The sequence below is a fragment of the Vanacampus margaritifer genome, chromosome 3 (genome assembly GCF_051991255.1).
Source record: "Vanacampus margaritifer isolate UIUO_Vmar chromosome 3, RoL_Vmar_1.0, whole genome shotgun sequence".
In the NCBI taxonomy this organism is placed as follows: domain Eukaryota; kingdom Metazoa; phylum Chordata; class Actinopteri; order Syngnathiformes; family Syngnathidae; genus Vanacampus; species Vanacampus margaritifer.
In genome coordinates, this window is record NC_135434.1 from 9222568 (window position 1) to 9250061 (window position 27494).

Below are 27494 nucleotides of genomic sequence, written 5' to 3' on the forward strand. Positions count from 1 at the left end.
CCCCCCCCCCCCAAAAAAAAAAGCCAACAATTTTTTTCTAAATGAGAAATGGTACTTTTACTTCAACATACAGTAACAACATAATTTAAAAAAATTACAGTAAACAAGTTTTTGAATTGAAATGACTGAGTACTGTTATATTGTTTATCTATATATGTTGCCACTTCAAGGGTTATAGCACCGCAGCAAAGATGCTATTTAGCGTTAGCATTGACATAGAAATCTCAGACTATGTGGTCGTTAGCATGAGCATTAGATGAAGATTTTCTTCACACCATATACAGTATTCGATGTGCCCACACTAATCTAAATGGTATTCTGATTCATATTGCCTTCGTGGAATAAGAATTAAGCAGATGAATCCATTTATTTTAATCAGTCAAAGCACTAGCATTTTGACATTATATCACCCTCAGCTGTGGACTGAAATTGATGCCTTCGGGCTTGTTATCTCGATTTGGTCTTGAAAAACAAGTCGAGTCACTTGTCACTCTCAAAGTATCACTGAATCTTACAGAAAAATGATTATGTTGATTATTATTAGTAGTCGTTTGCCATCATGCCCTAGCTCATGTGGCATTTTTTTCCCAACTTTGTGCTGACCCATTACATCAAAGTGTTGTTGTTTTTTTTAATAATAATTAATGCTTTTTAATTACCGGTCAGGTGGAGGCTGGAACTGGCAACCCCTGACTTCCCTTTCCTGGCCTCTTTATTTTTCCTCCGCAAGTCTTTTCATTGTGCATATAAAGTGAACAAGATGCGCACATGCTGGCCCGAGGCCTCTTGCGTCTCCTGTGTGTGCTGCCAACACCTTAGGAAATGGGTGTTCTTGTTTTGCGGCTTCTACGGCTCCCGCAGGGCTTGGAGACATTTGCTTGAGGAACGCAGTGCATGCTGGGACATTTGCTGTTTTGTGCACAGGTCACAGTTGTTTGGATTATTTTGTGTAATATATACTCAGTGAATCATTATACAAGTAAAAATAATAATAATAATTTGCTGTATTTTATTGAAATGAAGTGTTCATTTTCAAACTATACGAGTTATTTTGGCTTACAATAATTTAAATCTACTTTTTAGGACTAAATCCTCTACCTCGTTTTTTTTTTTTAAATTATTATTATTATTCTTACCTGTGAATGAGTGTAAATGGTTGTCTATATGTGCAATTGGCCGGCAATCAGTCCAGGGTCCCGCCTAAAGTCAGTTGGGATAGACTCCAGCTCCTCGGACCTCCATGACCCTAACAAGGATGGATGCAAAGTCATGATATAAAATGTTGGCCCTTTCAACTCCATACAGCGTCATCTATAACCGCACAATTCAGCAGAAGCAGGAAACGTCTTCCAAGTGAAACAGACGTTTGAAGACGCCGCACCACAAATAGATGTAACACGCGTCACAACACAAGCATAAATGCTACAGAAGTACAATGACCTTTTCAATTTGACTCATCTCTCACTGCTGACTTTTCCATGTTGTTGCTGTCAGACAATTTTATTTTACAAGTAGAGCTCAGCACTTGAGGTCAGATGGTTGTCACTAAAGATCCTCTGAGAACGAGTTGACTAACTCAATTTTTTTTGCCATTTTTAAGTCAAGTGCAGAAATGAAGAGAAAAGGCTAAAGGTTTCATTCCAATTTGGGAGAAAGCAGTAGCCTACATTACTTTTCCAAGATGGCCGCACCCATTAAACCAGACTTCACATTCAAAAACATGCTAGGTTCAGTTCAGTGGAGAAAATGAGTAAAGAAAATGTATCTCTTCACAAGTAAATGCAGTAATGGTATAAATCAAGGTTTACTTCCAGTTTTCAAACAGTAGGTGGAGTCAATTATACTCACGTTTCCTGATTATCAGTGCAACAAAGTTGGCCAACCATGAAAACTGGCTTCACTTCCCGCAAAAACATCCCAAAATGAGGTTCAGCAAATGACTGAATTGACAGAAAGAAATTAATATTTATTATCTTTCATAAAGTGTTGGTAGATTTGAAGGCTATTATATATGACCCACTTTTTATGGCAGCCATAAATCTTTAAATCACCCTCTTGCAAAAACGACTAAAATGGAGTTCTCGGTGGCTCATAAATGCCCTGTGGCAACTGGCAACCAGTCCAGGGTGTAGCCCGTTTCTTGTCCAAAAGTCAGCTGGTAAAGTCTCCATACCTCAACCATATAAGACAATATAGGAAATGGATGGATGTTGTTTCAATGGCTGGCACTCAAAAGCAGAATAGAAGCTAATCAGTACCACAACGTCACTTCCTGTTGCAGCTGTGCTGCTTCCTCAAGAAAAACACAAAAAAAAAAGGCCAACAAAATCCCTCGTAATTTCTTCTCTGCGCCTCACTCAATCACAGCTCACTTATCCTGTCACACACTAGCAGGATGTCGTCATGGCTATGCTATGTCATTATTGACTGCCCTCCTGTCGGTACTCCGGGACACCAGGAAATTCCCTGAGGTCCACCGCGCAATATTTCATCCCGTTTATTCCTCCGTGTCATTCTGCTATCCAGCTGCGACCGGAAGTGACAACACTTTCTCTTGCGTTAGGAAATGGTTTGCTTTGGGATGGCCGTGCCACATTTCAAGTGGAGGTGCGATTGTGGGGAAGCACCAAAATGTGTTTAGCAAGCTTAGGGAAATGTTTTTCTCCATTTTGTGACCAGGCCCACATGCATAACATTTCATGAAATAATGTAATATGAGAACTGCAGCTAAGTTACCTTATCATACAGTACATGTCCCCAGAGACATATTTAAATAAATAAATAAATAAAAATGTACACATCAGTGCTGCAGTTTTGACAGGCTTTAAATGGGCTCACCAGTGCACTAAATTTGGATGAGGCATTCTGACGAGATCTGTTTTCAATCAATGGCGGAGGACTCGACGTTGTGACGTGACCTGCTGTCCCGCACGGGAATCGTCCGACCAATTTTGATGCAGCCATTTAAGGGTGGGCCAAGTGTCCAAAGTATGTCATAATATTTGGCAAGAAAATAAACAATGGTCCCAAAAGAATGCAGTAATGATGGAGCGAAGCAGCAGTTCCATGGTAACTAACAATACCAGTAACACATTAGAAAGTAACAGCAATACTCTTTCCCTCTTTAAAAATAAAATAAAAAATAAGTTTTTACAGTAATGACTATACACACTACTTCTCTCAGTGAAGTAATCTGACTAAAGTTACTTTGCAAGATGTCGATTTGTTACTGACAATGATGACAAGCAGTTCACAGAAAAATGAGTCACTGATTTATCCATTCATTATATGGCTGTAGTGCTGTTAACTGCCTGTAGGATGCAGCAGTGAGTGAAATTTGACAACACTTGAATAGGTTTAACCTATTTCTCAATCACTTTTACCTGTATGTGGAACAAACAAAACTAATAAACAAAATACAGGAGAAGACCCTATTCCTAGATTAAAAAACACAGCAAATAACTGCATTACCTTGTGTTGTCGGCATCTGTTGACTTGAAAATAACTATATATATATATAAGCAAGTCAAGTAATGAGTAAAGTTACTTTTTCAAAGTATCTGCAACCAACCCGTCCACGAGTAAGACAACCAAAGATGGTCTTTAGAATTGGTAGTTTCCCAATGCAGGTGTTGTTGTCAATTCCTGCAAGTGTAAGCATCTAGTCACACTCATGCAAGAGTGTAAGTGGCCATTGAGCTTATCCGCTGTTATTTGATGGCCGGATGACAACCAGCTTGCTATCGGCGGTGGTGAGGCCAGAGGGAGAGGTGACCAGAGCAGACCAGAATTGTCATTGTTCCTGTCAACATTGGACTATTACTGCCTTGAAATAACTTCTGTTGTGAATTAGTTTTTCCTGGACTTGACACTGCATCTTTTCACATCCTCTCTTAAAGCTGATTAAAAATTTTAAAAACAACCACTTTCTTTCTTGTATGATTGTATTTCTCCTTTGCCAGTGTAAATAACCTTATCCTCTCCATTCGTGGCCTTACACAAGCAGGAAGTGAGATTAGACAAACACGTGGGCCTGGTCAGCGCACTCCCATGAGATCATACATCAACCTCAGCACTACCGCATGATGCAACAACAACACCCTGCTCTGAAAACACTTTTATTTTAGCACAGAATGTCTACTGAAGCATAAATACAGGACTTGTGGTGTGATGAACCCAGAAAAAGAGCAAGCACTTGTGCATCACACATATTGATTGGAAACTGACGCACGTAAGCACACGCGCACAACAGCTACCTTAACTACACTACATACCTACCACTCTAGCTAACTGTGATCAATTACTGAAATTCTACCAATTTGTCTATCGAGCACAGAGGTTACCAACTTTTGAGAAACTGAGGGCTACTTCTTAGGTACTAATGCAAAAGAATACCGGTTTGATACTCACTTTTGAAATAAATTAGATTCAATTACTAATAATTTTTTTTTAATTACATATAAATATATAATAAAGAAAAAAATCATAATTCATACACAGTATGTGGTCGTTGACAGAGTGTATGACTGAGCACTGTTATATTGTCTGTGTCGTAACTTGTTAAGACAGTTTGTGCTCACATATCTGTTGTTTCAAGGCTTATGACATAGCCACATAGATTGCCTAGGTTAGCATTAGCCTTAAGCTAGCTAGAGGCTCAAGCCTACGTGATAGATTGGCTAGGTTAGCATTAGCCTTAAGATAGAGGCTAAAGGTTACGTGGTAGTTTGTCTAGGTTAGCATTAGCCTTAAGCTAGCTAGAGGCTAAAGGCTAAGTGGTAGATTGCCTAGGTTAGCATTAGCCTTAAGATAGAGGCTAAAGGCTACTTGGTAGATTGCCTAGGTTAGCATTAGCTTTGAGATAGAGGCTAAAGGCTACGTGGTAGATTGCCTAGGTTAGCATTAGCCTTAAGTTTTTCTTTAATTTGACCGTAAACTTCAATAATCAACTTGAAGACTTTTTTGAAAGAATATTTACTAATTCGAATTTCGCGCTCACAAGTCACGAAAAACAATCAGCCTAACAACAGCTTGCATCTCCAAAAACACGCAATTCGGGTCACTTGTATCTCAAAGCAACACTGTAATGTATTATAAATAGAAATGCTAAATAAGATTGTTGCCAAACCTATTGTTCAGGAATACAATTCTGTCTTTGTGTAGCGTTTCATGTTTGGATTCCTCTGGGTTGTTTTTGTTTTGGATCATAGGCAATGCATCATGGGAAGGTTGTCCTGTCCTGTACCTGGCAAAAGCTTCAGGAATGTTGGAGCACTGTGCGCTCTGCAGTGCTGCTTTTGTTTTTACAGCCCTCACACAGGAAGCTCTGTCTCTCTCTCTCTCTGGTAGGGGCCTCATTCATGTAGTCTGACAAAACGCTGACTGACCCCTCCACCCAAATAAGCTTCCACCTCTCTGGCTAATCTCCATAATATGCACAACACACAACTTTTTCATGTTGTTTGCTTTCTTTCTTTTATTTTGCATCTTTGAGGACCACTGTACATTCTCCCAGGCTAGTTTCGATCACGGAGCTTCATTTAACACACTAATTAAAATAAACGAACAGGATCAACCGGGGGGGAAATGCCTTGAGTCTAACTATTCCTATGTTAAATTATATTTCCAATTCCATGGTTACTACCACCTCTCTATCACCGGCACCCTTGATACAAAAAAGAAAAAGATTCACTTTTGGAATGATAAACTGCAGTCTGGTCCAGTGTTCTATAGAGTGAGTCAATGCCAACTTGCACACACATGTCATCTGTTTTTAATAATTTAAATTGAAGGCAACTCTTATGTCCTTAGGAGTAGTACACAAGCTACATGGACCTAACGTTGATTTGTAGCAGTGATGAACTATACGGCAGATCTAAATGAAGCCACTTAGCACCGAATCAGTGCCCTTTTGTCTACGTTTACAGCGCACCAGACGCACGCTGCCCTCGGCACTGCCGTGTTACATTCTGTATGCCTCTGCAGTATTTTACGTGCCTTGATTGGCTCTTAGGAAGAAACTAAACAGCTCCTAATGGTGTATTTAAGAGGGCGGTGAGAGAGAGAGAGAGCGAGAGCGAGAGAGAGGGGCCTCTTAGGAAGTGAAATGCCGCAAGCGTGGAGGTTGGAGAAGTTCAATAAAGCATCAGTGTGAAACCTCATTAAAGCCAGTAAGCCAAAAGCACTCAGTGTTGTCTTGTGTTGGTGCCCGCCCGCAATTACCAAACCTTAAATTACAGTCGTCACTTCGACGGATTGTACAAGAGGTCTTTCGACACTAACAGTATGAACTACTCCACACTAAGAGCTGTTTTGAATGCTGGATTGTGGCCCTCTCAAAATAGGTACTAAAAGAAATATATATGAAGGCTTCACTTCACACTACTGTCCTTGCTCCTTGCCGCCTCGTGGTCCGGCTAGTATGAATATTTTAAGACAATCAACAATCGGAATACTCAAGGCTAATGAGGCTAACCACTGTTCTCATCCACAACCAGTTTATTTGACTGCTCTCTGACCTGCAGACATGAAATCTGTGTCGTCTTGTTGGTCGGACATTTCGCTGCTCCACCTTGGATCATACGGGCGAGTCAAAAGTCCTCGAAAAATTGGAAGGCTGGAAGACAAGATGCCTAAAAACAAGTGATTAGCTGTTAGTGATTAGCTGTTAGTCAACTTTAAGTGTTACTTGATGTGGATTTCTAATGTTGACTTTACTCATCAACTAATTGCTTCAAGTCCCAGTGGAAAACATTCAAAAGAAAAACGCATTGAACCCAGAATGAGACAAAACGGGGGGAAACAAAAGAGTATAAAACTGTATCTAGCACTAAGACACAGAAGGCTAATATTAGCATTGGTGAGTAGAACTGGGGTGTGCTGTGCAGATGCCATGCAGTGGCAAAGGGGCATAATTAAATTGTCTTTGGTAACAATACTTGTAAAAGTCAGACTAATAATAGTAATAGCAAAGAATCGGTTTCTGACCTTTTGTTGTAAGATGTCATTTTAGTACAAAGAGTAGTGATTCCCAGCAGGGTATCAAGTCCTTGTAATGAGAGTGATCCTAAAAGCTACCAAAGCTGAATTATGAGAGACATTAAAGCCTATAGAGGAGACAATTAAATAATTTAAACTGGTTTAATAAAAATGTGATATAAATAAAATATGGCATTTGTACATCATGTAGGTTACATCATTTAGAGATTAGAATACTGTACACAGGGTATAGGATTCTGATCAGTTCAGTATAAAATAATATATTGTTTCCAGTGATTATTCAGTTCCTTCCATTGACAGCAGCTTTTCTTTAAAACATCCCAAACCATAAGTACCACAATACATTTCAGTCCATTTTCTTGGACTCTGAATGAGCACTGATGACAACAAATGTGAATGCGGCATTTCAATCAGAAAAAGAAAGCGAGCAACTGTAGTGTTAAACTTTAAACATTGCATTTGTTGTTCATACATGCTAGTAGTAATAACATTATGCAGTAAAAGATGTGTTAAATGAACAGTCCTTACTTTTTCATCAGTGATCAGGCCTATACATAGCATTTCAGTTCAGAGCATCCCACTTGCAACACATAAAAATAAAATAAAGGGGGAGGGGGGGTTCCTGAGTTTAGAAAATATATAACCAGTAGACCATTCAATTTAGAAAATCATGTGGTGAAATTAATGCTTGGACAGCACCTGCATCAATTGTCAGAAATACCCAGTGTTCATGCACCAAACTTACATAGTCACTATTTGTGACGTTTAGTAGTAGCAACAGCACCCTCTGGTGGTCTTACCAGGTGCAGCGGCGGGACCATTAAACAAACAGCAGCAGGGTGGACTAATAAAACAATGGTGGTTGGATTTTTCCAAATGGCTGTCTCCAAGTTGCCCAGAGGCAGCCAACATTATCTCATTCTTGTACACTCACCTTAAAAGCACTAGCGACACTAGACAATTTTCCCCAAAATTTCACATCTTTCGTCTGAGGCGGACATAATCTTAGTGTTTAACCAGCTTTAGACAGGATTCAAAATCAGTGTCACTACCTGGACATATTCATAATGGACAAAAAGTCTTTGACGATATTGCTTAACTTGTTCAGTGTCATTGATGGCTATAGATGTCAAAAATCCATTATAAGTGGGCTGGCAGTGAATGAGTTAAAACAGGGTTTGTATGGAACCACTAGTTTGCTCTCAAAGACATTTTGGACAATTCTATGCATCCAACTATTTGAGCTCAAACCCAATACTGATTCCTTTGAAGAGAGGGAGTGGCAGCGTGGACCGTTTGTGAAAATGCAGTGGGAGAATCACTGCTCCAAGAGCTTACAAGAATGTTGGAATCGACAGTGTTATAATTGTACGGTCGCTGGTTCCGTACCAGTAAGTGACTGAGAGCAGGGCTACCTGTGCTGGTGAGGCTCAATGGGGTGACAGTGACAGTCGGAACGGCGGGGCTCCTCTGGGTCTGGCCCTGGTCCGACTGGCTGCTTGGAAGACCGGGCTCCCTTGGCGTGTCGGTCCTCTGCTTCCGTCGGCGGTGGTGTCGAAGGTAAACAACAAGCACCACGAAAATGATCACAAGCAGCAGCAGAGCGAGCAGAGGTAAGATAACCAGAAGAGGGTTGGAGCTTTTTTGCGGGTAGGATTCTACACGAACGGGCGTGTTGATGAAGGGGAAATGATCGGATCCTGTGGTCGGTTTACCAAGAGTTGTGCTGAAAATGCTCGTTCGATTGGACTTCCCCCAGCGGCTGCGTTCTTTGAACCTTTGTTGGTTTTTGCTTGGCTGCTGGGTGTAAATGACAGCTGTGGAGCGCTCTGGTGAAGTGGCTGCATTTCTCGGAGTCTGGGTTGTTGTCTGAGAGGGAGATGATGTTGCGGCCACAGGACTTTTTGTGGTCGGAACATCCGCGGGATCATATGGCACAATGGTAAAATGGAACTCCCCTTTAGCAGGTTGGATGTTATCAGCTTTCAGTAAAAACACCAGTGAGTCGTTTAACTCTTGAACTCCCGTCATGTTGGCATTCAACTCCAAGGCGAATTTTCCTTGCATAACATCCTGGAAAGTGAAAGACTCAAGAGGTTCAGATTTCCGCCACTTTTTAGTCTTTGGCCGAACCACTTTCCCGTAATTGGGGTGTGACACAATTTCAAACACAGGGTCACAGCTACAAATATCAGCTAGTTTAGAAGCATCAAGGGAAGCGGAGTTCAGTTTGACAGCAATCCCACTGGGTGCCCTAACACGTTTGCCAACCTGGATCAGAGGAGTGACTGTGACATTTAGCACTTGTGCGCTCAGATTGGCCTCGGAAGTGAAGGCTGTGAACTCGAAGCTGTCTTCCGCAGACGTAAGATTGGTCATGTGGTAAGCAAGACGTCCTGTCCGTACATCTCCCTGATCAAACTGTGATACCTCTTGGGTGTCCAGTAGAAGTTTGCCAAACTTTGGTGGTCTTGAAATCTGGTAGTGAATTGTGGCGTTCCTGCCATTTGTCTTGGCCGCAAGGTTGTCGTGTGTTAGAAAAACCGCCGTGCTGCCTTGTTCGAGTGTCAACCCTGTGTGGTTGACCAGGGAGATGATGATCTTTGTCACATCTAGGTTGAAGAGTTTGTAAATTGGCTTATGGTGGCCATCCGTCACACTGAAATAAAACACGCCTGGGGTCGGGCTACCATCATGGATAAAATAAACACTTCCATTGTTGATCTGGGCTTGAGTGAAGGCTCCAATCGATTCATTCAATCTTCCGTCAAGCGCTAGGTATCCGTTATTTGGCTTGCTAATCACAGAGAAGACAATATCATCAGGGGGATTGTCTAAGTCTTCCACACTGAGGTTGTCCGGCTTAATGGCTACGGTATCTCCTTGTACCACAGTCAGACTGGGTGCTTTAGTCTTCAACACGGGTGGCTGGTCATTCACAGCAGAGATCGTAATGTTGAAAGACTCTTCGATAACATCAATGTCATCCACGGGCCTGTGAGCCGTTTTGCCCTTTGGGTTTACCCATGCGCTGAAGGCGAATGAATCGTGAGTTGTCTCAGAGTTGTCGTGCTTGTAGGTGATGCCGTATTTGTTGATGATGAATTGAGAGAAATTGGGTTTCTCCTTCGTGAGGTTTCTTTCGCCCACGACGATGACGCCATGCCGTGGCAATGACGTCACCTGGAACCAGACTTCATTGGCGCTCCGCTGAGGCAATGGCAGCTTAGACATCAGGTTCGTTGCGTCAAGCTTGGACTTGTCAATAATGACGCTCTCTCCTTCCAGTACTTGAGCACCTGGTATAAAGGAACATGGTATTATTCGAAGGTTTGAAACTTAAATTTCAGGGGGCGGCCATTATTTTAAAAAAAAATTGGTATATGAAAAGACCATTCTCTTCCGCCTTCTCTTCCTGACATGCACGCAAATCAAGGCAACAATAAAAATGATTTCCCCTCCCACCCGTTCGTCACTCTCCTGTTTTTCTCTGCAAAGTGTGCGAGCACTCATGGCCGACAATGAGGCGCTTTAAAGCGGCAACTCCAGCGAAAAGATGCACTTTCAGGATGCAGTCATAGCTAGCTAGCTACTGTAAGTGCACCTTGCAATTGTGCCAGATAACCACTGATGCACCAAAGGCGCTCAAGTTCTTATGCAGTGGGGGAGAGGCGACTCATGCCAGAGACGAGATGCATCATTGGCTGCACCCAAAAATTAAATAAATAAAAAAATCTGGAAAACTGAAATGGTGAAAAAGAGTTTCAAGCTATACTACATAGTACTCAGTCTTTGCATTTCAGCAATTGCCTTTAAAAGGGGAAGTCAACCTTAAACATTTCTTGACAATAATATGTTATATGTGACCTCACTAGTCTAAACATGACATTCTGATTAATATTACATTTGTGGAAGATGAGTTATGCAGCCATTTTTATCCATCTCAGGGGGCGGCCATTTTGCCACTTGCCGTCGACTGAATATGACAACAACAAACCACAGCTAACCTGTTTTCTGAAGCTGAGCTGTAATTGGATGTTACCTGAGACCTGGGAAACTGTGATGTCATTTCCCCTCGACAGGAAGTGGCAAAATGGCCGCCTTCTGACATTGATAAAAACTGCTGGATTTTGCTGTTTAACTCATATTACACTAACGCAATATTAACCAAAATACCGTATTTAGACTAGTGGGGGTTGACTTACCCTTTAATAATGTATAATGTATTCAGAAACAACTCTAAATTAACTTCACAGATTATTGATGTTGTTACCTGTGTTAGCCAAAAGGACTGTGTTATGTTCAGGTCCTGTATTCTCATAGGAGATATCAATCTTGAAGGTCAGACTCTCCAGAGATGAAGGTGGTGAAGCCACAGATAAGGTAAATGCGTCCATAGCTTCCCAGCCCACTGACTCAATAGGGGTTTGAATGTACATGACCTCTTTCCGATCCACCTGACGTACAATCACAAGGAATGCATCACAAAGTCTGAATTTGTCTTGCTCAGAAGCTAGAAAAGATCTCCTGTTCTCTACCCACCATATCTTGCGTGAAAGTTGAAATGTCAACTGAGACGTTTTCAGACTGCTTCTTCACCAGGCGCCCCAGTTTAGGATGTCGGATTACACTGAATGTAATTGTGCGGTTAGAAACACTGCTGACATCGTTGGTTACTACTTGCAATTCCTCTTTTGAAATTGCCGTTGAAGACCCTAAACAAAAAAAAAAGGGGGGGGGGGGTTGCAGTTACTGCGTTGTTTTTCTCACAAATTAATGATCATGAAGCATTTGTTGTGCCGTCCATCACATTCTATGCAGTTCGGCTGGAACGAGAATTCTACTAAAAGCCTTTTGTATTTGTAAGACACAAAATGAAGCAAACACAGACTTTTTAATAGTATGGTGCAAATGCAATGTGAGAGTTCATTAAAAAAAATTGACTCATTGAGATCCTTCTGCTTGGGAGGATACTAATAAGACGTGCTAATAATAGATGAATGCAACACCAAAGAGGCAAGTGAATAGATCACTTCTCGTGAGCAGCAGCATCCTCATCTGTCTTGGTGATGGTACAGACACTTCATGGAAACATTGCGAAGCCATTATATGACCATAATGAGGCATATGCAAACATTTAGTGAAGAGGGGATTTACCCAAGGCCAACCAAAGACATTTGGGGAGTGTGAGAAAGATGAAAATATATTCATCTCCCTGCATCATGAGAATAATTCATTGTACTCCTCACACCATCAAGCTCCCCTAAATTGTCTGCTAAATCTCTGATCCTGTTTGCAAAAACTCTGCTTCCTCAGACGAGACAGTGTAAAGCTCTTCAAATAACCACTCTGGAAAGAAGCAGCAGAGCATGCCAACTGGCTGTTTGCTACTCTCATAATATCCTTTTTCTCCAAACTCGCAATCTAGACGGCTGGAAATCCCAGAAAAGCTTGCAGACAGTCAGCAGTCTATTTTTAGCTCAACTGTATGAAAATAGCATAGCTACCATTAAACATTATTAATAGCAGCTCTGATTAACTGGGATTTGACCTCACATCACTTGGTGATAAATTATTTAGCAGAAGAGAAGTCAGTAAGAACAGATGCTTGCACAATGAGTAGAATACAGTAGTCGTACTTCAAAATAGTCAGCTCTTGGTTATTAAAGTGCAGATGAATTAAATATAGAGGCATCAAGATGAAATACCAGCTAAACTTCATGGTTTGATTTACCTGGAAATACCTTAAGGGGGCGATTTTGCACCAAATTGAGGACCAAGGCTCTTGCAGTGATGCTAAAGATCTGTCTGGGAGTAAAATTTACACCGTCATTGACTTGGAAGTTCAACCCCCCAGACATGGCACCTGAAAGAAACCAAAGTCCAACATTAAATCATGAAGGAAGGAATTGCTGATGACAAATGCAAGTAATTCATGCAAATTACGATTTTTTTTCAATGACACCATTTATTTTCAGAAATAGAGTATTATTATCAAGCACTATAAGTTGTGTTAATTTCCATGAATATAAACATTTGACCTGAAAATAGTTTGGTTTTAACAGCAAATGTATCACATTGGCTGCGTTTACATCAGCAGCGCCCCCTAGGGGATGCAGAAGAAACAACAGATACTTCTTGCTGCTTCCCAGCCGACTAAGAAATGACTTTTACCTTCATGCACAAACAGCAGCTGCCCCTGGTCTATGTGGGCCTGGGTGAAGTTGAGCACAGGTGTCATTGGGGCACTCTTTAGAGCCAGATGTCCGTTGCTGGGAGGGGTCACCATGAAGTGGAGCTCCTCCGGGGGCGTGTCGAGGTCCTGCGCCCTCAAGTCCTCCAGGCTGATCGCTGTCACTGAGGACACCCAAACCTTAAAACAAGGTAGACAGACATAAATGTGTGTCAACAAAAAACAGCTTTAAAAAGACAGGCTTAAAATGTTTACTATTTTCTCAATGAAGTGCTTAAAATCGCCACAAAATACCACAAACTTGTGGATAATTGCACCTTTGAATATTAAGAATGACAAATTTGTAGTAATATGCTAATTTTGATTGTGATATAAAATTCTATAACAGATAGGATGTATAGTAAATACCAATTGAGGGTATCACAATATCACAAAACAGCTGCAATAACACAGCTGAAGGCCATTGGAGGCATCTCATCTGTGCCCTTTATTTCATTATGACACGCAATGGACACGGAAAACTGCGGCTGTTCAGCTCCAAGGCTATTTTCCCACACTGTTCTTTTATCTCCTTTAGCCTTTTCCCATTGCACATCATCCAATGAAGCAGAACTGATAAAAAAAAAAAAAAAAGTCTCCTAGATAAAGCACGAAAGGACAGCATGAATGACCGGTAGAAATGTGCTAACATTTCCAAACATATTAACATGCATATTTTAGAAAGGGAGGAGTTTACTGTAAAATGGTCTTTATAATAATAATTTAATTTTAAAGATAGTTTAAAAGATTTTACTGGCCACAAAAAGTTATCAGATAAAATAAGTCATTTTTATCACGTTTGCTGTTCAACTTGTCGATACAGAGTGACTGCCCCTTTAAGAAACATTCTGACATTTTCAGTGACATTACAAGCATGATTTAATCTTTCTTCTGGAGAAAATGAAATAGTAACGTTGCAGAATAAATACAGTTATATTTACCAAATGTCGTCATATTATGTGTCATGGTTAATGTGTCCATTCTGTAATAATGAAACATCAATTGATTAAAAAAAAATCTATCAGAAATTTGAAATAGCCAGCTTGCTCAGTGAATCATATTCAAGGTCCAGCATCCTGCGCTGTTCAAATACTACAACAAGCTTACATATTTGGCAGTTTGCATGTGCATTGTCTGTTTGCAGTTAATTTATATTAAAATTAATAATAAAACAAAAACAAAAGAAAACTGTGACCTTAACCAAACATCTACTTGTCACAAAGAATATGTTCAAAGTTTGATAGAAATTGTCAAAATTTTGGGGGTGAAATGTGGAAGTCTCAAAGCTACCCTTATGGTGATGTTGACTTGAGCGTGAATAGTCGTTTGTATATATGTGTCCTGCGATTGGCTGGCGACCAGAGCAGCGTATACCCCGCCTTAGCCCAAAGTCAGCTGGGATCCTAATGAGGACTAGTCTAGCGCTATAAAAAAAAAAATTTTTAAACGGATAGATAATCAATTGTATTATTAGGAAGTTGTCGGGGTACACCGTCTAATAAAGTGAATTTCACTCTGAATGAATACTGTTAATAATTCAGACTGTAAGCACACATTCAAAGACAGTGAAAATCCAAAAGCCTCATGATGATGTGCAAATTTTAATTCAAAGGCAAGACTAGCGAGCTGTGTAAAGAGTTGACAACAAAGAATGAGCTCCTACTTGCTGTGCCAGAGCAGCTATTGCGTAACGCCGCCACGAACACAGGTCGTAATTCCCACAGGCAGTTGTGCAGTGACGATCCAAACTATGACAGTACTTCTCTTTTGTTGTTGCCAGTGTCAGTTATGGCTTGGAAAGTCTTACAAGGAGCATTGTACAAAGCACAAAATGGATGTCACCTTGTTCTAAATACTCATCTTGTCATTCTTGCAAAAAAGTCTAAGGTGACTAAAATGAGTATATTTTCTTTATTATTGTATCGGTACTCCTCTCTTTTCCAAAGATTCATGACTTAGTGTAGATGAAATGGTGTTCAAATTACAGGCTTTGATTTAGTGGAGATTAAATTATAGGCTTTGCGCCAATGTGTCACATGCTCTGTGAGTAAACTGCTTTTACTGGAACAGAAGCACGGGGTTCTTTTTCAATTAGCACCTGTAAGCCACACACATGGGACCCTCACACTTCCCATCAGCGGCACCACAGAACGCCTCCTCCATATGTGCATGCTAATCAGCATCCCTCCGGAGGGAATGGCAAGCACCTCGAGCACTCCCCCGCTTAGCAGCGAGCCGCAGCGGGGATCAGTCTGACGAGCGGCGTCAGCGCTGATTCAAATTCAAAGACACATGAGATCAATTTGCACAGTTTCCTAAAGACCTCACGTGAAATCTCAGGATCTCTATGGGGTTCCAAAAGATCATCAAGCTTTAGCGGTGGAGATGACAGCAACCCTGTCTAGACTTTCTTAACACTTTTCATCCTATTATATAGAATACATGACGAGATTACACGTGTTCAGGTTTAGAAACAGTACTGTACACATCTTGAGTAACAGCCAAATAGACACATCTATTATTGTTCTATTGTAACCTACAATTACCCCCCCCCCCCAACAGTGTTTTAAAGATGTAATGATGTTTACAGCCAGCTAACTTTTAATGAGGGAAAAAATGCAACAAAATAAAACACACAAAGTATAGAGGTGCATCTCAATAAATTAGAAGAAAATATAGAATGCAAAAGAAAACATAAAAGAAAAGTTCAATATTTAAAAATCCATTTTACCGTTGTAGTGAATCTATATAATTTCACTTATCGAATTTTGTACGTTTTTCAAAATCAAATTTATTCAGAGACCCCTGTGTATAGTTACCAGCTATTTTAGTTTAGTTTATTGTGTTTTTTGTATTATTGTTTATTGTAGCTAGTTTATTGTGAACGACATGGTTAGAAATCAAGTGTTTATTTTCAGTTTGAGCAAATATATATTATATTTTCATTTTAAACCAAACCTCTCTATTGTTAAAATATTTTGTTTCCACAACACTACTTCATTGTCCAAACTAATACTATGAGCAATTTGCATTAAAGTACAAGACAGCCACCTTGTGGACAGCAAACTGTTACGCACATCTGTTGAAACTGTATAGTATGCAACGATCCATCACTTCTATAGTGTTTTCCCTAATTAGGGTCACAGGTGAGCTGGAGCCTATTCCAGCAGACCTTGGACGATAGAGAGGAAGGAAGCCAGAGTACACGGAGGAAAATCATGTAAGCAAGATGAGCACAAAAGCTACATAGAGTCAGGAAGGCCTGAGCCAAGATTTGAACCCAGGACATCTGCTGTATATTGGTCACATAAAATTATTACTTCTCAATACAAAATGTTTAGAATCTCTTAAAAAAAAAAAAAAACATTTTTAAAAACTTTAAAAAATGTGTGTGAACACATTATCCTCAACATCTCTCTTGCAACAATACACACATGAAAAGTGTCCGTAAGTGCATTGCCAGATATACTAGTAAACATTTGAAATATAGAGCAGCAGTGTAAACTCACCCTGAGGACCCTGTTGGCGGTGATAACGGGGGGCTCGTCGTTGACAGCTGTAACTTGGACGAACAGCGCGCAAGCCTCACTCTGCTTCCTCAGGCCTGTGTCGTTGGCAACCACTGTGAAGTTGTCTGCTAACGTTTCGCTGCTGTCGTGGACGTAGTAAATGAATTCGTGTTCCACCTGGTAAAAAATTGCAAATCATTTGGATGAATGTGAAGTAGATACAGAAGAAATACATTAAAATAATTCGTCATGTTAGGAGAGTCAAAGGAACTTGAAAATATTATGTTTAGTACAGATTAAAGTAAATTTAGTTTCTCACAATGTACAATGTACTTTGGAATCTTAGCTGACCTCCAATTTGTTCAGATTTAAAATATTTTTTCTCCCATAGGAAATCACGAACATTTAATTTATATTTTTTCAATCTAATGCTGGCTTTGCCATGTGATTACCCGATTCATTAATGGGATAACTGCTAGAATCTGGAAATTTTCCATAGCTGCAGCCCTATTAAACACAATTTGTTTAGTTAATCCTTTAGATGTTGACTGAGCAAAATTCTAAAAATTTCCATGTGATTTTCAATTGTATTTTTCCAGAAACTTACTTTATATCCACATTAAAATTTGCAGTAGCTTTGCAGTAGTTGCTTGATTGTCTGTGAAGTACCATACCTGCCTCCTGCTGAAAGTTGTCAAGGGCACACCGGGGTGTCGGGAGTGCTCGATGTGGCCGTGACGTGGGGGCTCGGTCACATTAAACAGGAAGTTCATTCCAGCAAAGTGTCGGTTATTGACTTCAAGTACTTCCTTTGTCAGGGCTTTATAGCCACCCTCTTCCACGGTGAAATTGTAGACTTGAAGTGGGATGAGGCGGGGTATGATATCGACTGACATGCTTATATCGCCTACGTCGGTGACGCCATTGGTGGCCTCCAGGGTGAAGGTGTCGTTCACTTTGTTGGGCTCTACCTGCACGTACTGGATGTTTCCGCTGTTAATGTCCTTTTGGGTAAACGTCTTGACGGGAGACTCCTTGCTTCCGACGTAACGTTCGTCAGCTTCCACAAAATGCCGGAGAAAGCCATGAAAGGGACCCGTCTTGACTGTGAACACGATCTCGGATGGCACATTGTCCTCATGTGTGACCTGTGTGTCAGTAGGAAACACTCCGTGTGGTTACATTTTCGACAACAACAAACACAAAGACAACAACAAAAGACAAACCTGGCAACGTCTCTCGCACTAACCTCAAGTTTTGTCTCGTCAATCTTGACTGGTTTTCCTTCCTCCACCAGTAGATTGTTGTGATGCTGAACAATGGGTGGCCTCTGATGACTTTCCAGGTAAACCTTCACGTTGATCCTCGCTGCAAGGTGCATGTCTTTAGCCGTTACTGTCAAGTTGAAACGGTCTGCCAGATGTTTGCTGTCATCATGTTGATAAGAGATTAATCCTTTCTTGAGGTCAGACAGTGTGAAGGATTCCACCACTATTTCGTCTCGGTAAAGTCTTCCATGCTTAGGCGTGTCATCCAACTTGAATGCAACTTCTTGGTCATCTCGAATATCCAGATTTGATGTGATGGTAAAATTATTGGTGGACAATAGAACGGACTGTCCCTTCTGCACCAGTAAACCGGTGTTATTGGCATATTTCAAAAAAGGGTCCTGTGCACTGATGTCTAAAAGACTCGACACAAAGTTTTTGCCGTCAGAGACAAAGAGCACAAACCTGCCGACGCTTACGCCTTTGTGAATGAACAACACTTTCTTTTCTTCTAAATCCTTTTGCCGAAACTCAAATAGTCGATGATTCGTGTCATTCGCCAGCACCAAGTCTCCCATGGGAATTCCACGACGGATGTAAATCAACTGACTGTCATCAAAATCTGAGTCTGGATCATGGTAACGCAAATCTTCAACAGTGAGCAGCCTCTGTCCCTCTCTTACTACATGGAAAACTTTATCAATGACACGTACTGGTTTTTGATCATTGACAAGTTGAATAGATATGTTGAACGTTCCTTCTTTGGACCCAATTTCATCATCTGCGATAAAAGCTTTGAAACCTTGGGTGGTAGAGGCAATGAAAGTGAACTCATCCTGACTTGTTTCACCGTCATCGTGAACATACATGATCCGGTCCTCTACGAGATCTTGATTGCTGAAGGTTAAGATGTTGTTATAGCTTGAGTTTGAATTAGACTGAGTAATACGGGCAAGGCTTCCATGTTTGGGACTACTTATCACAGTGTAGTACATATCCTGAGTAAGCAATGTTTCTGCAAAGAGCTCATTTTTTGTGATCAGCTTACTTTCCCCCTCCTGGAGATCCAGTCCAGCATTCCTGATGAAAACATTGTTAACATCAGCTTTAATTGAAAACTGAAAATCATAGTTCTGGGACTGAGCATGTTTGGAAAACAGGTGAAACTTGAATCTGTCAAGTGTGTCCTCATGAGGCCGGTCAACTAGTTCATAGCGTACTTTTAGATCACTGACATCTCGTTGGCTAAAGGTTGAGTTCTTTGTCAAGACTGTAGCATCCAGTAGCAGTTTTCCTTTCTTTGGTGTGGTGAGAACCCTAAAATAAAGATCCGCCTCAGGAACAATCACACCCTTGGCTGCAGCAAACAGATACTCTGAGTCAAGTGTCACTTTCCGAACCTTATCCAAATTCATAATTACATTCCTCACCAAATTGTACCTCACCCAATTCACGGTGATTGGGAAAACTATTTCTGTGGTTGCCCTTGCAGCCACAATGACCTTACATTTAAAGTAATCAGTGGCATTGTATGTCTGGATCTCGCGGTATGTGCTAACATACCTCAAACGTCCTTCTTTTTCTAGAAGCCTTTGGGAAAACGAGTCAGTGGGCCTCCATTCACCACTTGAGTGAAGTCTCTGGAGTTCTCCATACTGCGGCTGTTCAATGACATCATAGCGGATGTCAATCGCTTGTTTGACAGCGTTGGTTTCTACAGACAATTGTTGTGAGCCAATTTCAGCTATTTCTCCTTGATTGACATTCAGACCTGTGTTGTTAGCAATTTTATACTCAAGTGCTATAGTCATCACCCTTAAAACTACAGTGTTACTAACCTTCTCCCCATCACTGACTCTAAGCACTATCCTTGAGTTTCGAACCCCTGTGTGAACATAATACACTCTCAATTCTTGCAAGTCTGAGTGAGAGAATGAGGTCACCGCTGTTCCTGGGTTGTTTTCAATTTCTAAATAGCCTGCGTCTGCATTTAGGTTCCCGAGCACAGTAAAAACAAGATTGCTATAGTTGCTGTCAGTGTCTGTGGCCTTCAGAACATCTGTAGTGAGTCGTTTTTTTGAGTTCTCCACCAAGACAAAAAGATTGCCTTCGGGGAGACTCAATTCAGGTGCATCATTGGTGGGTGTTACTGTAATGTTAAAGCGGTACAATTTGCTAGCCCTGAGATAATCCGGAACTTCTTTCCGACTGCTGGATGCTATTGAAAACACGAAGAAGTCATCTGGATCTTCAGAGCCTCCATGGATATACATTGCTCGTTCATGCCAAAGGTCCAACATGCTGAAGGTATTCTCAGGTTGGTCCTGATCAACATCAAGCCTGATCTGACCATGCATCGGTTGATCTTGAATTTGGAATACAATTTGAGACTGACGAATACCGAGCGTCTTGAAATCCAAGAGCACCTTGATGTGTTTGGCCTCAAGAGATGCTCGGCCGCCTTCTTCAACTATCAGGGGTTTTACTTGAACAAAATTAGAGCCATACCTTCTGTCCAAACCCCTTGCAAGTGTTGACATGTGCAGTGATGGTGTTGGGGTCACCAAGAAAAACAGCGATTCCGGCGCACTTGTTGGACTGCTAGAGGTTAATGGCACTGGTTCTTTCTCAGGTTCACAGCCAACTGAGATATCCTTTGTGACGACTGCATTGGCAAGCCCCATCTTCCCTGCGCTCACTTGAATATTCTTCATACATCCTTTGAAGGAGCCTCCACGCATTCGTTTTCCTGACACGGACATCAACTCTACCGTTCTGACTTCCGATCTGGTGCTGTCATCTATGCCGCCAATAAAAACGTAGCCTTTAAACTGCAGCCCCTTTGAGCGAGAGCTAATACTGCTTTTCACCATTTCCCCATCAACAGTTAATTCAAGCATTTTAGAATTTAAGCGCATCTTGATGGCATGCCATTTCCTGTCATTGATCATTGTAAGTGAACGTAGCTCCGTTTTGCTACCACCTTTCCCAATGATAGCCATTAGCAACCCTTCTTGAATCTCCAATGCCACAAAGTCCCCCTCTTTGGCAGAACTGTACAGGACTATGCCCTCTCTGGCTGAAGTGTGCACAACACACTCGAACACAGCTTCTTTTTGGCCATTCCAGGAGGGAAGCGAAACGTAGGCCCTGGAGCTAAAGAAGCTAATAGGGTCCTCTTCTGTGGCAAAAAACTGGGGACTACAACCTAGCGACACCTCATGGACAGTCTTGAATCCAGTGTATGGCCTCAACGATGACAGCAAGTCATGTTCATTGAAGACGACATCCTCCATGCAGCCTCGAAAGCCAATTAGGTCTCTGGGGAGGTAAAGTCTGTCAAGGCCAACTGAACCGCCTACATAAATACCATCTAAGATGTTGAGAACATGATGGGCGCCAGGGATCTTTGCACTTGTGTGAGAGTTCTTGTTTACTGTCAGAGTGACATTGTGTTTGACATGGTTGACCTCCACCGAATGCCAGGCAAGGTCATTAAGCTGCGTGCCTCTCTCGGACCGCAGTAGTTGCTCTCCAGATCCCAAGTCTAGTTTCAGCTGGGGAAAAGAAAGACACACTTTGTTACAAGACAGTCAGGCACACTTTGGTTGAGGCCTCGTGTTAAAGGATGGCACCTGTTGTTATAAGGGTGGAATTTGTCTGAGATCCCAAACAGGAAGAGCATGATTATCCCCTTCCCTTGAGCCATACCCCGAGTGCATCATGTCACCTTCTCAAACTAATTCTGATGACATGCTTGCCAAGGCTTGCTGCTGAGTCCCTGCTAATCGAGCGCGGGCTTCCAGGGAGAGACGCTCAAGCATGACTCACAATTGTTCACTTGTGCCAGTGAACCCAACAATTATTTGGTGGCCTGAGCCTGTTGAAGGAAGAGGGGATGAGCAGGCCCCTCCCCCCCCCATGCTCACGGAACGAGAGTCATGAAACACAGTGTGATTCACTTTGTACTTTTAACACAATAGTTGCTTGACTTTACGAAAATGAATTTCTCAGGACTTTTACCTTGGAATATGCAAATTAAATGTTTCCCAGTATGTTCACCCTGTATGGAGATTTAACCTGGCAGAGCTGCTTAGAGTGAGCTCAGGAAGAATCAGAAATTTACAAATGTATTTTACTCCTAAATCCTTCCAGCAGTACGCACAGGTTCTAAAAAATAAACCATCACTTTATGTCAGACTTTACAATTAATTTCTTAGCATGGAATTTACTTCCTTCCAAATGCAAAGTCATACAAATCGTAATATGTCCATCATTACTGGGCAAAACAACCAGGTTTCTAGCATGTGTAATTGTGTATTTTGTGTGGCTGCACTGGGCGGCATTGCGCTGATGCCCCAACATTTGTTTGTGCTATAGAGGGGTCTCACACAGGGTGCCATTCAAGCTAGGGTGGAAAAAATTATCAACTTTGCCATTACAATTAAGACTATGTTTTAATGTTAACTGTGTTTCCGTTTTCACTTTTATGATTATCAAAACCAACTTCAAACAATGCTTGAAGTAAAGTTTATATTCATGTAATGATGAAGCGTTTGATTGTAGAATGGATTACTTCTATTAAAATGTATTTCCTACAGTGATTGTAAATCCTAACAAAAATAGTTCATTTCCAATGTTAATCATGCTTATAATATACAAAATAGAATTAGGAACACAGACCAGACAGCCTTCAGAATGCGCAGCTGTGACATGAAGGGACTGGTATGGAGCTCGCACTCAGCCCACGTCACGCAGACTTGTCTGCTTGTGTTACCGGGTCGAAAGACTGACACTGTCAGTAGAGCTGGAGTCATCGCTTCGGGTCGGTCAGCGATGGTGTGAGCACAACTTTTTGTAGGCATGCATGTGTGTGCTCATGCAATGTATGCTTGAGCACATGTGCTCATGCATGGGGGCAATGGATGTACCCACCTGCAGGCGACCGGCATTGAGCTCTAGTAGAATATAGTCGCTCTGACCGGCGGCAAGAAACAGCAGGCCATTGGTACTGGAAGTTCGGAAGCGAATGCGGAGCTTGTTATGGTCGGACGACTCAGTTGCCTTCAGCTGTACAAAGCCATCGCCATAAAAGGACGCTGGGGAAAAATAGCAGAAAAGGGAGTGAAGCACATTTGTTTGAAAAAAAAATAGACAAAATATTTCTCATATATAACTCATTTATTTTGCTAAATTTCACAATAATCAATTATGGTCATAGTATATCATTGAGAAGAAGAAAACAAGGGCGTAAATACAGAAAACCAAGAGTAGGTAAAGTATTGTGGCCTTAAAATAGCACACAGCTGACATTTAGATAGAAAAGCACCAGGCTAATTAGCATTCTGGTTGCCCTTACAAGAGTAGCGTGCACGCATGTGCGCACAAACACTTCAGAGCACATTACATTTCTTTCCAGAGGGTCTTAAAGTAACCTTAACCTAAACTTTCCATGACCTTAAGCAATTTTTTGCCTGAAAATATCTAGCATTATGCACAGTTGCTGTTCATGCACAAAAGGAAAGCATGCTGACAGTGTACATCATAAATTTGCTTTACCATGCATCTCTGTTGGACCAGCTGTATTTTTTGTGCCATAATTAATAATTCACACTTAAGTACAATAGCAGCACAGTCATGAATTCAAATGAGTTATTGCATAAAAAATAAAAAATAAACTTGGTTTGAAAGCAAGTGGCTTTTAAATTTCAGCATGCCTTGTGAATTTAGCAGGTATTTCATTCACATGTTCAAATGAAGGTTCTGGATGAGCCAGGCAAGTTTAGACCCATCCTTCCCTGATGGAGACCTTCAAGCTGAACATGAAAGCTTCCCGCATCCCCACATTTTCTAAGGTCACAAGTTCTTGCAACGGTATACAAACAAGGACAGATCCATCTGTTTCTTCTAGCTGACTTCCCTGCCATTTCACATCAGCCTGTAATCTAGACTAATGTGCTCTGAAGCTTTCCCGTCCGAGCCTTCATACCCAGGCACCAGCAGCATGCTTTTCAATCAACTCCCACAGACTGTGTGACAGACAGAGAATTCAAAGATCCACAAACATATTTGCTTCTGTAGTCAAATGCATATCCCCCGTTTCTTCTTCCACCTGATGCAAAGGCAAAAGATAAAGATAGAGTCGAAATTAATGACTACTAATTAATTAATGGTTTCTTCTCTTTTTGTCCTTCAAGGCAAATTAGCGCAACAAACCACTAAACCGTGTTAATTAAAACTACAGCCATCACAGTATGCAGTGGACGATCCTACAATGGGGGCTTTAACACTGTGGTTCTCAACCTTTTTACATCAAACACAGAAAAAAAAACTAATTACTGGAGTGCTCCAAGTTCGACCATAATGAACAACATTAAAAATACAGTTGCGTAGTGTATATGTAAGTTATTTAGTCTTTTTTCTAGTTTTGTATATATATTTTTTCAAATAAAGACAGACATGACAGACAGGTTAAGTGGCTGGATTTCCTGCGTAAGATCCATGAAGAAGCAAGAAAAACTTCACAGTGTTAATGTGGGCTGCTTAACAATATGGGTAGCTTTCCCCCCACCTTACCTTGCATAGAATCAAATGCCATCATTGTATCGAACACATTTTCTCCCCACCACTTCATTCATGCATTTAAAGGCAAATCTTTGTCATCTAAATGTAGAGTTAATTTAAAAATATATCTCCCCGATGTCGTTCTTGAAAAAGTGAATTTCTTCTTTTATTTTATTGTAATATTTTCTTATACTGTGGTCTCCAGGAAAGCATGTTCTGAATCAGAACAAGACATAATCAATCATCATGAGTGAGTTCCACATCCATGAGAAACTTGTATCTTAAAATGCTGTTCATTTTGGTTGACAATAAGTAATGATTTTGACGAATTTTTGTGGTGAGGGTTGTGGTGAAAGTTGACGTTTTTGTTGTTGTTTTTACAGCATTATAAAATGGAATATTTTTCAACATTTTTCTTAATTTTCAATGGAGAAAATAGGTGAATACAGGAGATGAGGACAATACAAAAATCAACAATTTGTTGCTCATGCAAACTAGGTTAGACTGTTCAGCCTTGGTGGAGCTCGTGTTTGCTCCACTGAGTGCATTCTAGTTTCTTCGGTATTGTTTCTATTTGTGGTGACGTTTAATTAGCAGTTATTACCTGACTGTCCTAGATTTAAACTCTTGTCAGTCAGATGCAAATGACATTGTGTCCATTAGGGAATCATTAAATATATAAAGCCAAATATAAACAGAATTATTTGGCACAGACAGCCGGAAAGTGCATTTACTGCTCATCCCTTTCAGTGGCTAGAATGAAAAAATCTGTGACATTTTGCCCTTTTACTGTACTGACAAGGATGGACATGCACGCTCAGATTCATTTTGATGTGACAACAATGACGTTTAATATGTCTGACTGACTGTCACGCTCACTTAAAAACACAGGTCTTCCCTCAAAATGCACTTGGCTGTGCAGAGCTGCATTCTTAGAGAGTAGTGGAAAGAGACCAATAATTGTTGTTTCTGTTGGAGGAGACTGGTGTCAGCCGTTTCCAGACATAAACTCTTGAATCATGGACATTTTGGGAACAAAGGCAACGAGAGAGACGGAAATTGCTACAAGTAAAAAGAAGCATGTTCTGTCAGCTCAGCACACAACAAAGCCTGTCTAATTAGAGGCAAGACCAGAGCTTGTCACTGCTTGTGTGCCAAAGTTTATCCAACAAATCGGCAATGCAACTTGACTCAAGTGTCTCTTTTTGTTTGTCAAAGCCCTACATGGGGAACTGGCTTCCTACAGAATACTCTAGTAATCTGTATGGGCACAAAGGGAAGCAAAGGGGATGTCAGGAACAGAAAGCTCGCAAGATTTGGAGACGTATCAAAAATGGTGCCGATAATTTGGACATGATGTCATCAGCAAATCACATTTCAGTTATATAAATAAACTTGATTTGTTTTATATTGACAGCCTACAATTTTTTTTCATTCATATATTTACATAATTATGAATTAAGTACCATTACAGTAGGGAGTCTGGACACTCGGGCGCCTTTCAAATAAACAGAGGATTCAGCAAATGTTGTTTGGAAAAAAAATGTTGGTTGCCCATTGTCAATTTGTCACATAACGAGTTGCGTCCATTACTGTTGCTATTTTCAATGCATGATGGAGTGAGTGAGTCACAGTGAAATGATTCCTGATTATCCCCACTGGCACAGCCGGGATGAGTGAAGCCCACTGAGTTTGTATGGCACATGCCCAGGATGAAATCAAGCAGACGAGGCTAATGTATACACATATGAGTCACGAGTGTAACAATGTATATCGCCATAAAAATAACACACATTCACAGCCTTGACCCTTGGGAAAGGAGGCTGAAGTCACTTGAGTGTGTTATTGTCGTCACCAGACTCTTATTCCTGTGCAATGAGTGTGCTTTGCTGCACTGCAATGTGCATAAACGTTTCATACCAATCATTTCACTGACACATTATGCTGTTAACAGAAACAAGCAACATAAAAACTTGGTAAACCTGCACAATATTTTGACATCCCCCCAAAAAATGATTTTAATTGAATGCAAATGTATATGTTAAGAAAGCAAGATTCAAGGACCAAAAAGACAATCAACAAAAAAATAATTTTCTGCTCATATACTGTAGCTCATCAGTCAGACGAAAAGAAACATGAATAGTTAGGTTAGTTCGACTCAGACAACCATTCACACTTATGGACTTTTTTTTTTTAAGTACATGTGAAATATGCATGTGTATTGCTTTTGGAAAAAAAGACCCCAGTGCCCAATTTGCACTACAGTGTCTAACTGTCTATGATATGAAAAGAAAGTATTATTTTTGATGCAGCTTTTGCATTGGATGCCATTAGACAGTATTGTACAGGTGTCCCTAATGAAATGGTCGGTGAGTGGACAATATGAGAAATCACGGCATTGCGCTGTAATAATGGTGACTTAACACTACAGTACTTTAATGAAATCGTTAACAGTATTATTGTAAGCAACATGTCACTTGAAATAACAGCTAGCAACAGCTAACGCCACTTTTGACCTTTTTAGGTATGTGTTGGTAGTGGTAGCCTTACCTCTCTGCTTTCAAATACTGAATGAATGGTTTAAAAAAAAAAAAGTTCAACCCAAAAGAGGGCATTGTACAGTAATCATGCAACAAAAGAAATTATCCTGGTTTGTTAGTAGTTTCAAAGTAGCTCAGTTACCTCCCGACGCTAGCTCGACCAGGAGCGACCACCAAAGCAGCCCGCAGAGCCACAGCAGTAACTTCTTCGGGGCTCTTTTCCCAAAGGAGAACATCTTTCTTCGCTAAGTCGACATTTCACATGCTCGCACACGGTGGTTCTCTGTCTTCTTTGGCGCGTAGTCAGACACGGCTTAACAGTTTGGTTGGGTTGTGTGTGAGGAAACCGCAGCAAATAGTGAACCACTGAGCCCACCAAGCA

At 40.9% G+C, this 27494-nt stretch overlaps 1 protein-coding gene across 2 annotated transcripts; it reads right to left on the reverse strand.

Moving 5' to 3' along the window:
- On the reverse strand, window positions 1-27494 carry cspg4ba (chondroitin sulfate proteoglycan 4ba). 2 transcript variants are annotated; one of them, XR_013293403.1, is made up of 13 exons: window positions 27255-27494; window positions 22944-23107; window positions 17990-21565; window positions 17415-17888; window positions 16741-16917; window positions 13174-13372; window positions 12734-12865; window positions 11542-11714; window positions 11273-11456; window positions 7528-10298; window positions 6519-6632; window positions 1137-1246; window positions 1-909 (listed from the first exon to the last, which is right to left on the reverse strand). XR_013293403.1 is itself a non-coding variant. In XM_077560937.1 (10 exons), the coding sequence occupies exons 1-10, from the start codon at window positions 27346-27348 to the stop codon at window positions 8245-8247; spliced, it is 7227 nt and encodes a 2408-aa protein (XP_077417063.1). In that variant the 5' UTR covers window positions 27349-27494; the 3' UTR covers window positions 6773-8244. The 2 variants fall into 2 exon arrangements, 1 of the variants encoding a protein (XP_077417063.1); XM_077560937.1 differs by lacking the exons at window positions 1-909; window positions 1137-1246; window positions 6519-6632 and having other exon boundaries at window positions 6773-10298.

Coding starts and splice junctions, on each gene's coding strand:
- cspg4ba (XM_077560937.1), bottom strand. CDS start 27,348: ATGTTCTCCTTTGGGAAAAGAGCCCCGAAGAAGTTACTGCTGTGGCTC. Junction 16,918..17,414: donor CAACTTTCAGCAGGAGGCAG/GTATGGTACTTC, acceptor ATTTTTTACCAG/GTGGAACACGAATTCATTTA. Junction 13,373..16,740: donor CCGCCAACAGGGTCCTCAGG/GTGAGTTTACAC, acceptor CCTTGTTTTAAG/GTTTGGGTGTCCTCAGTGAC.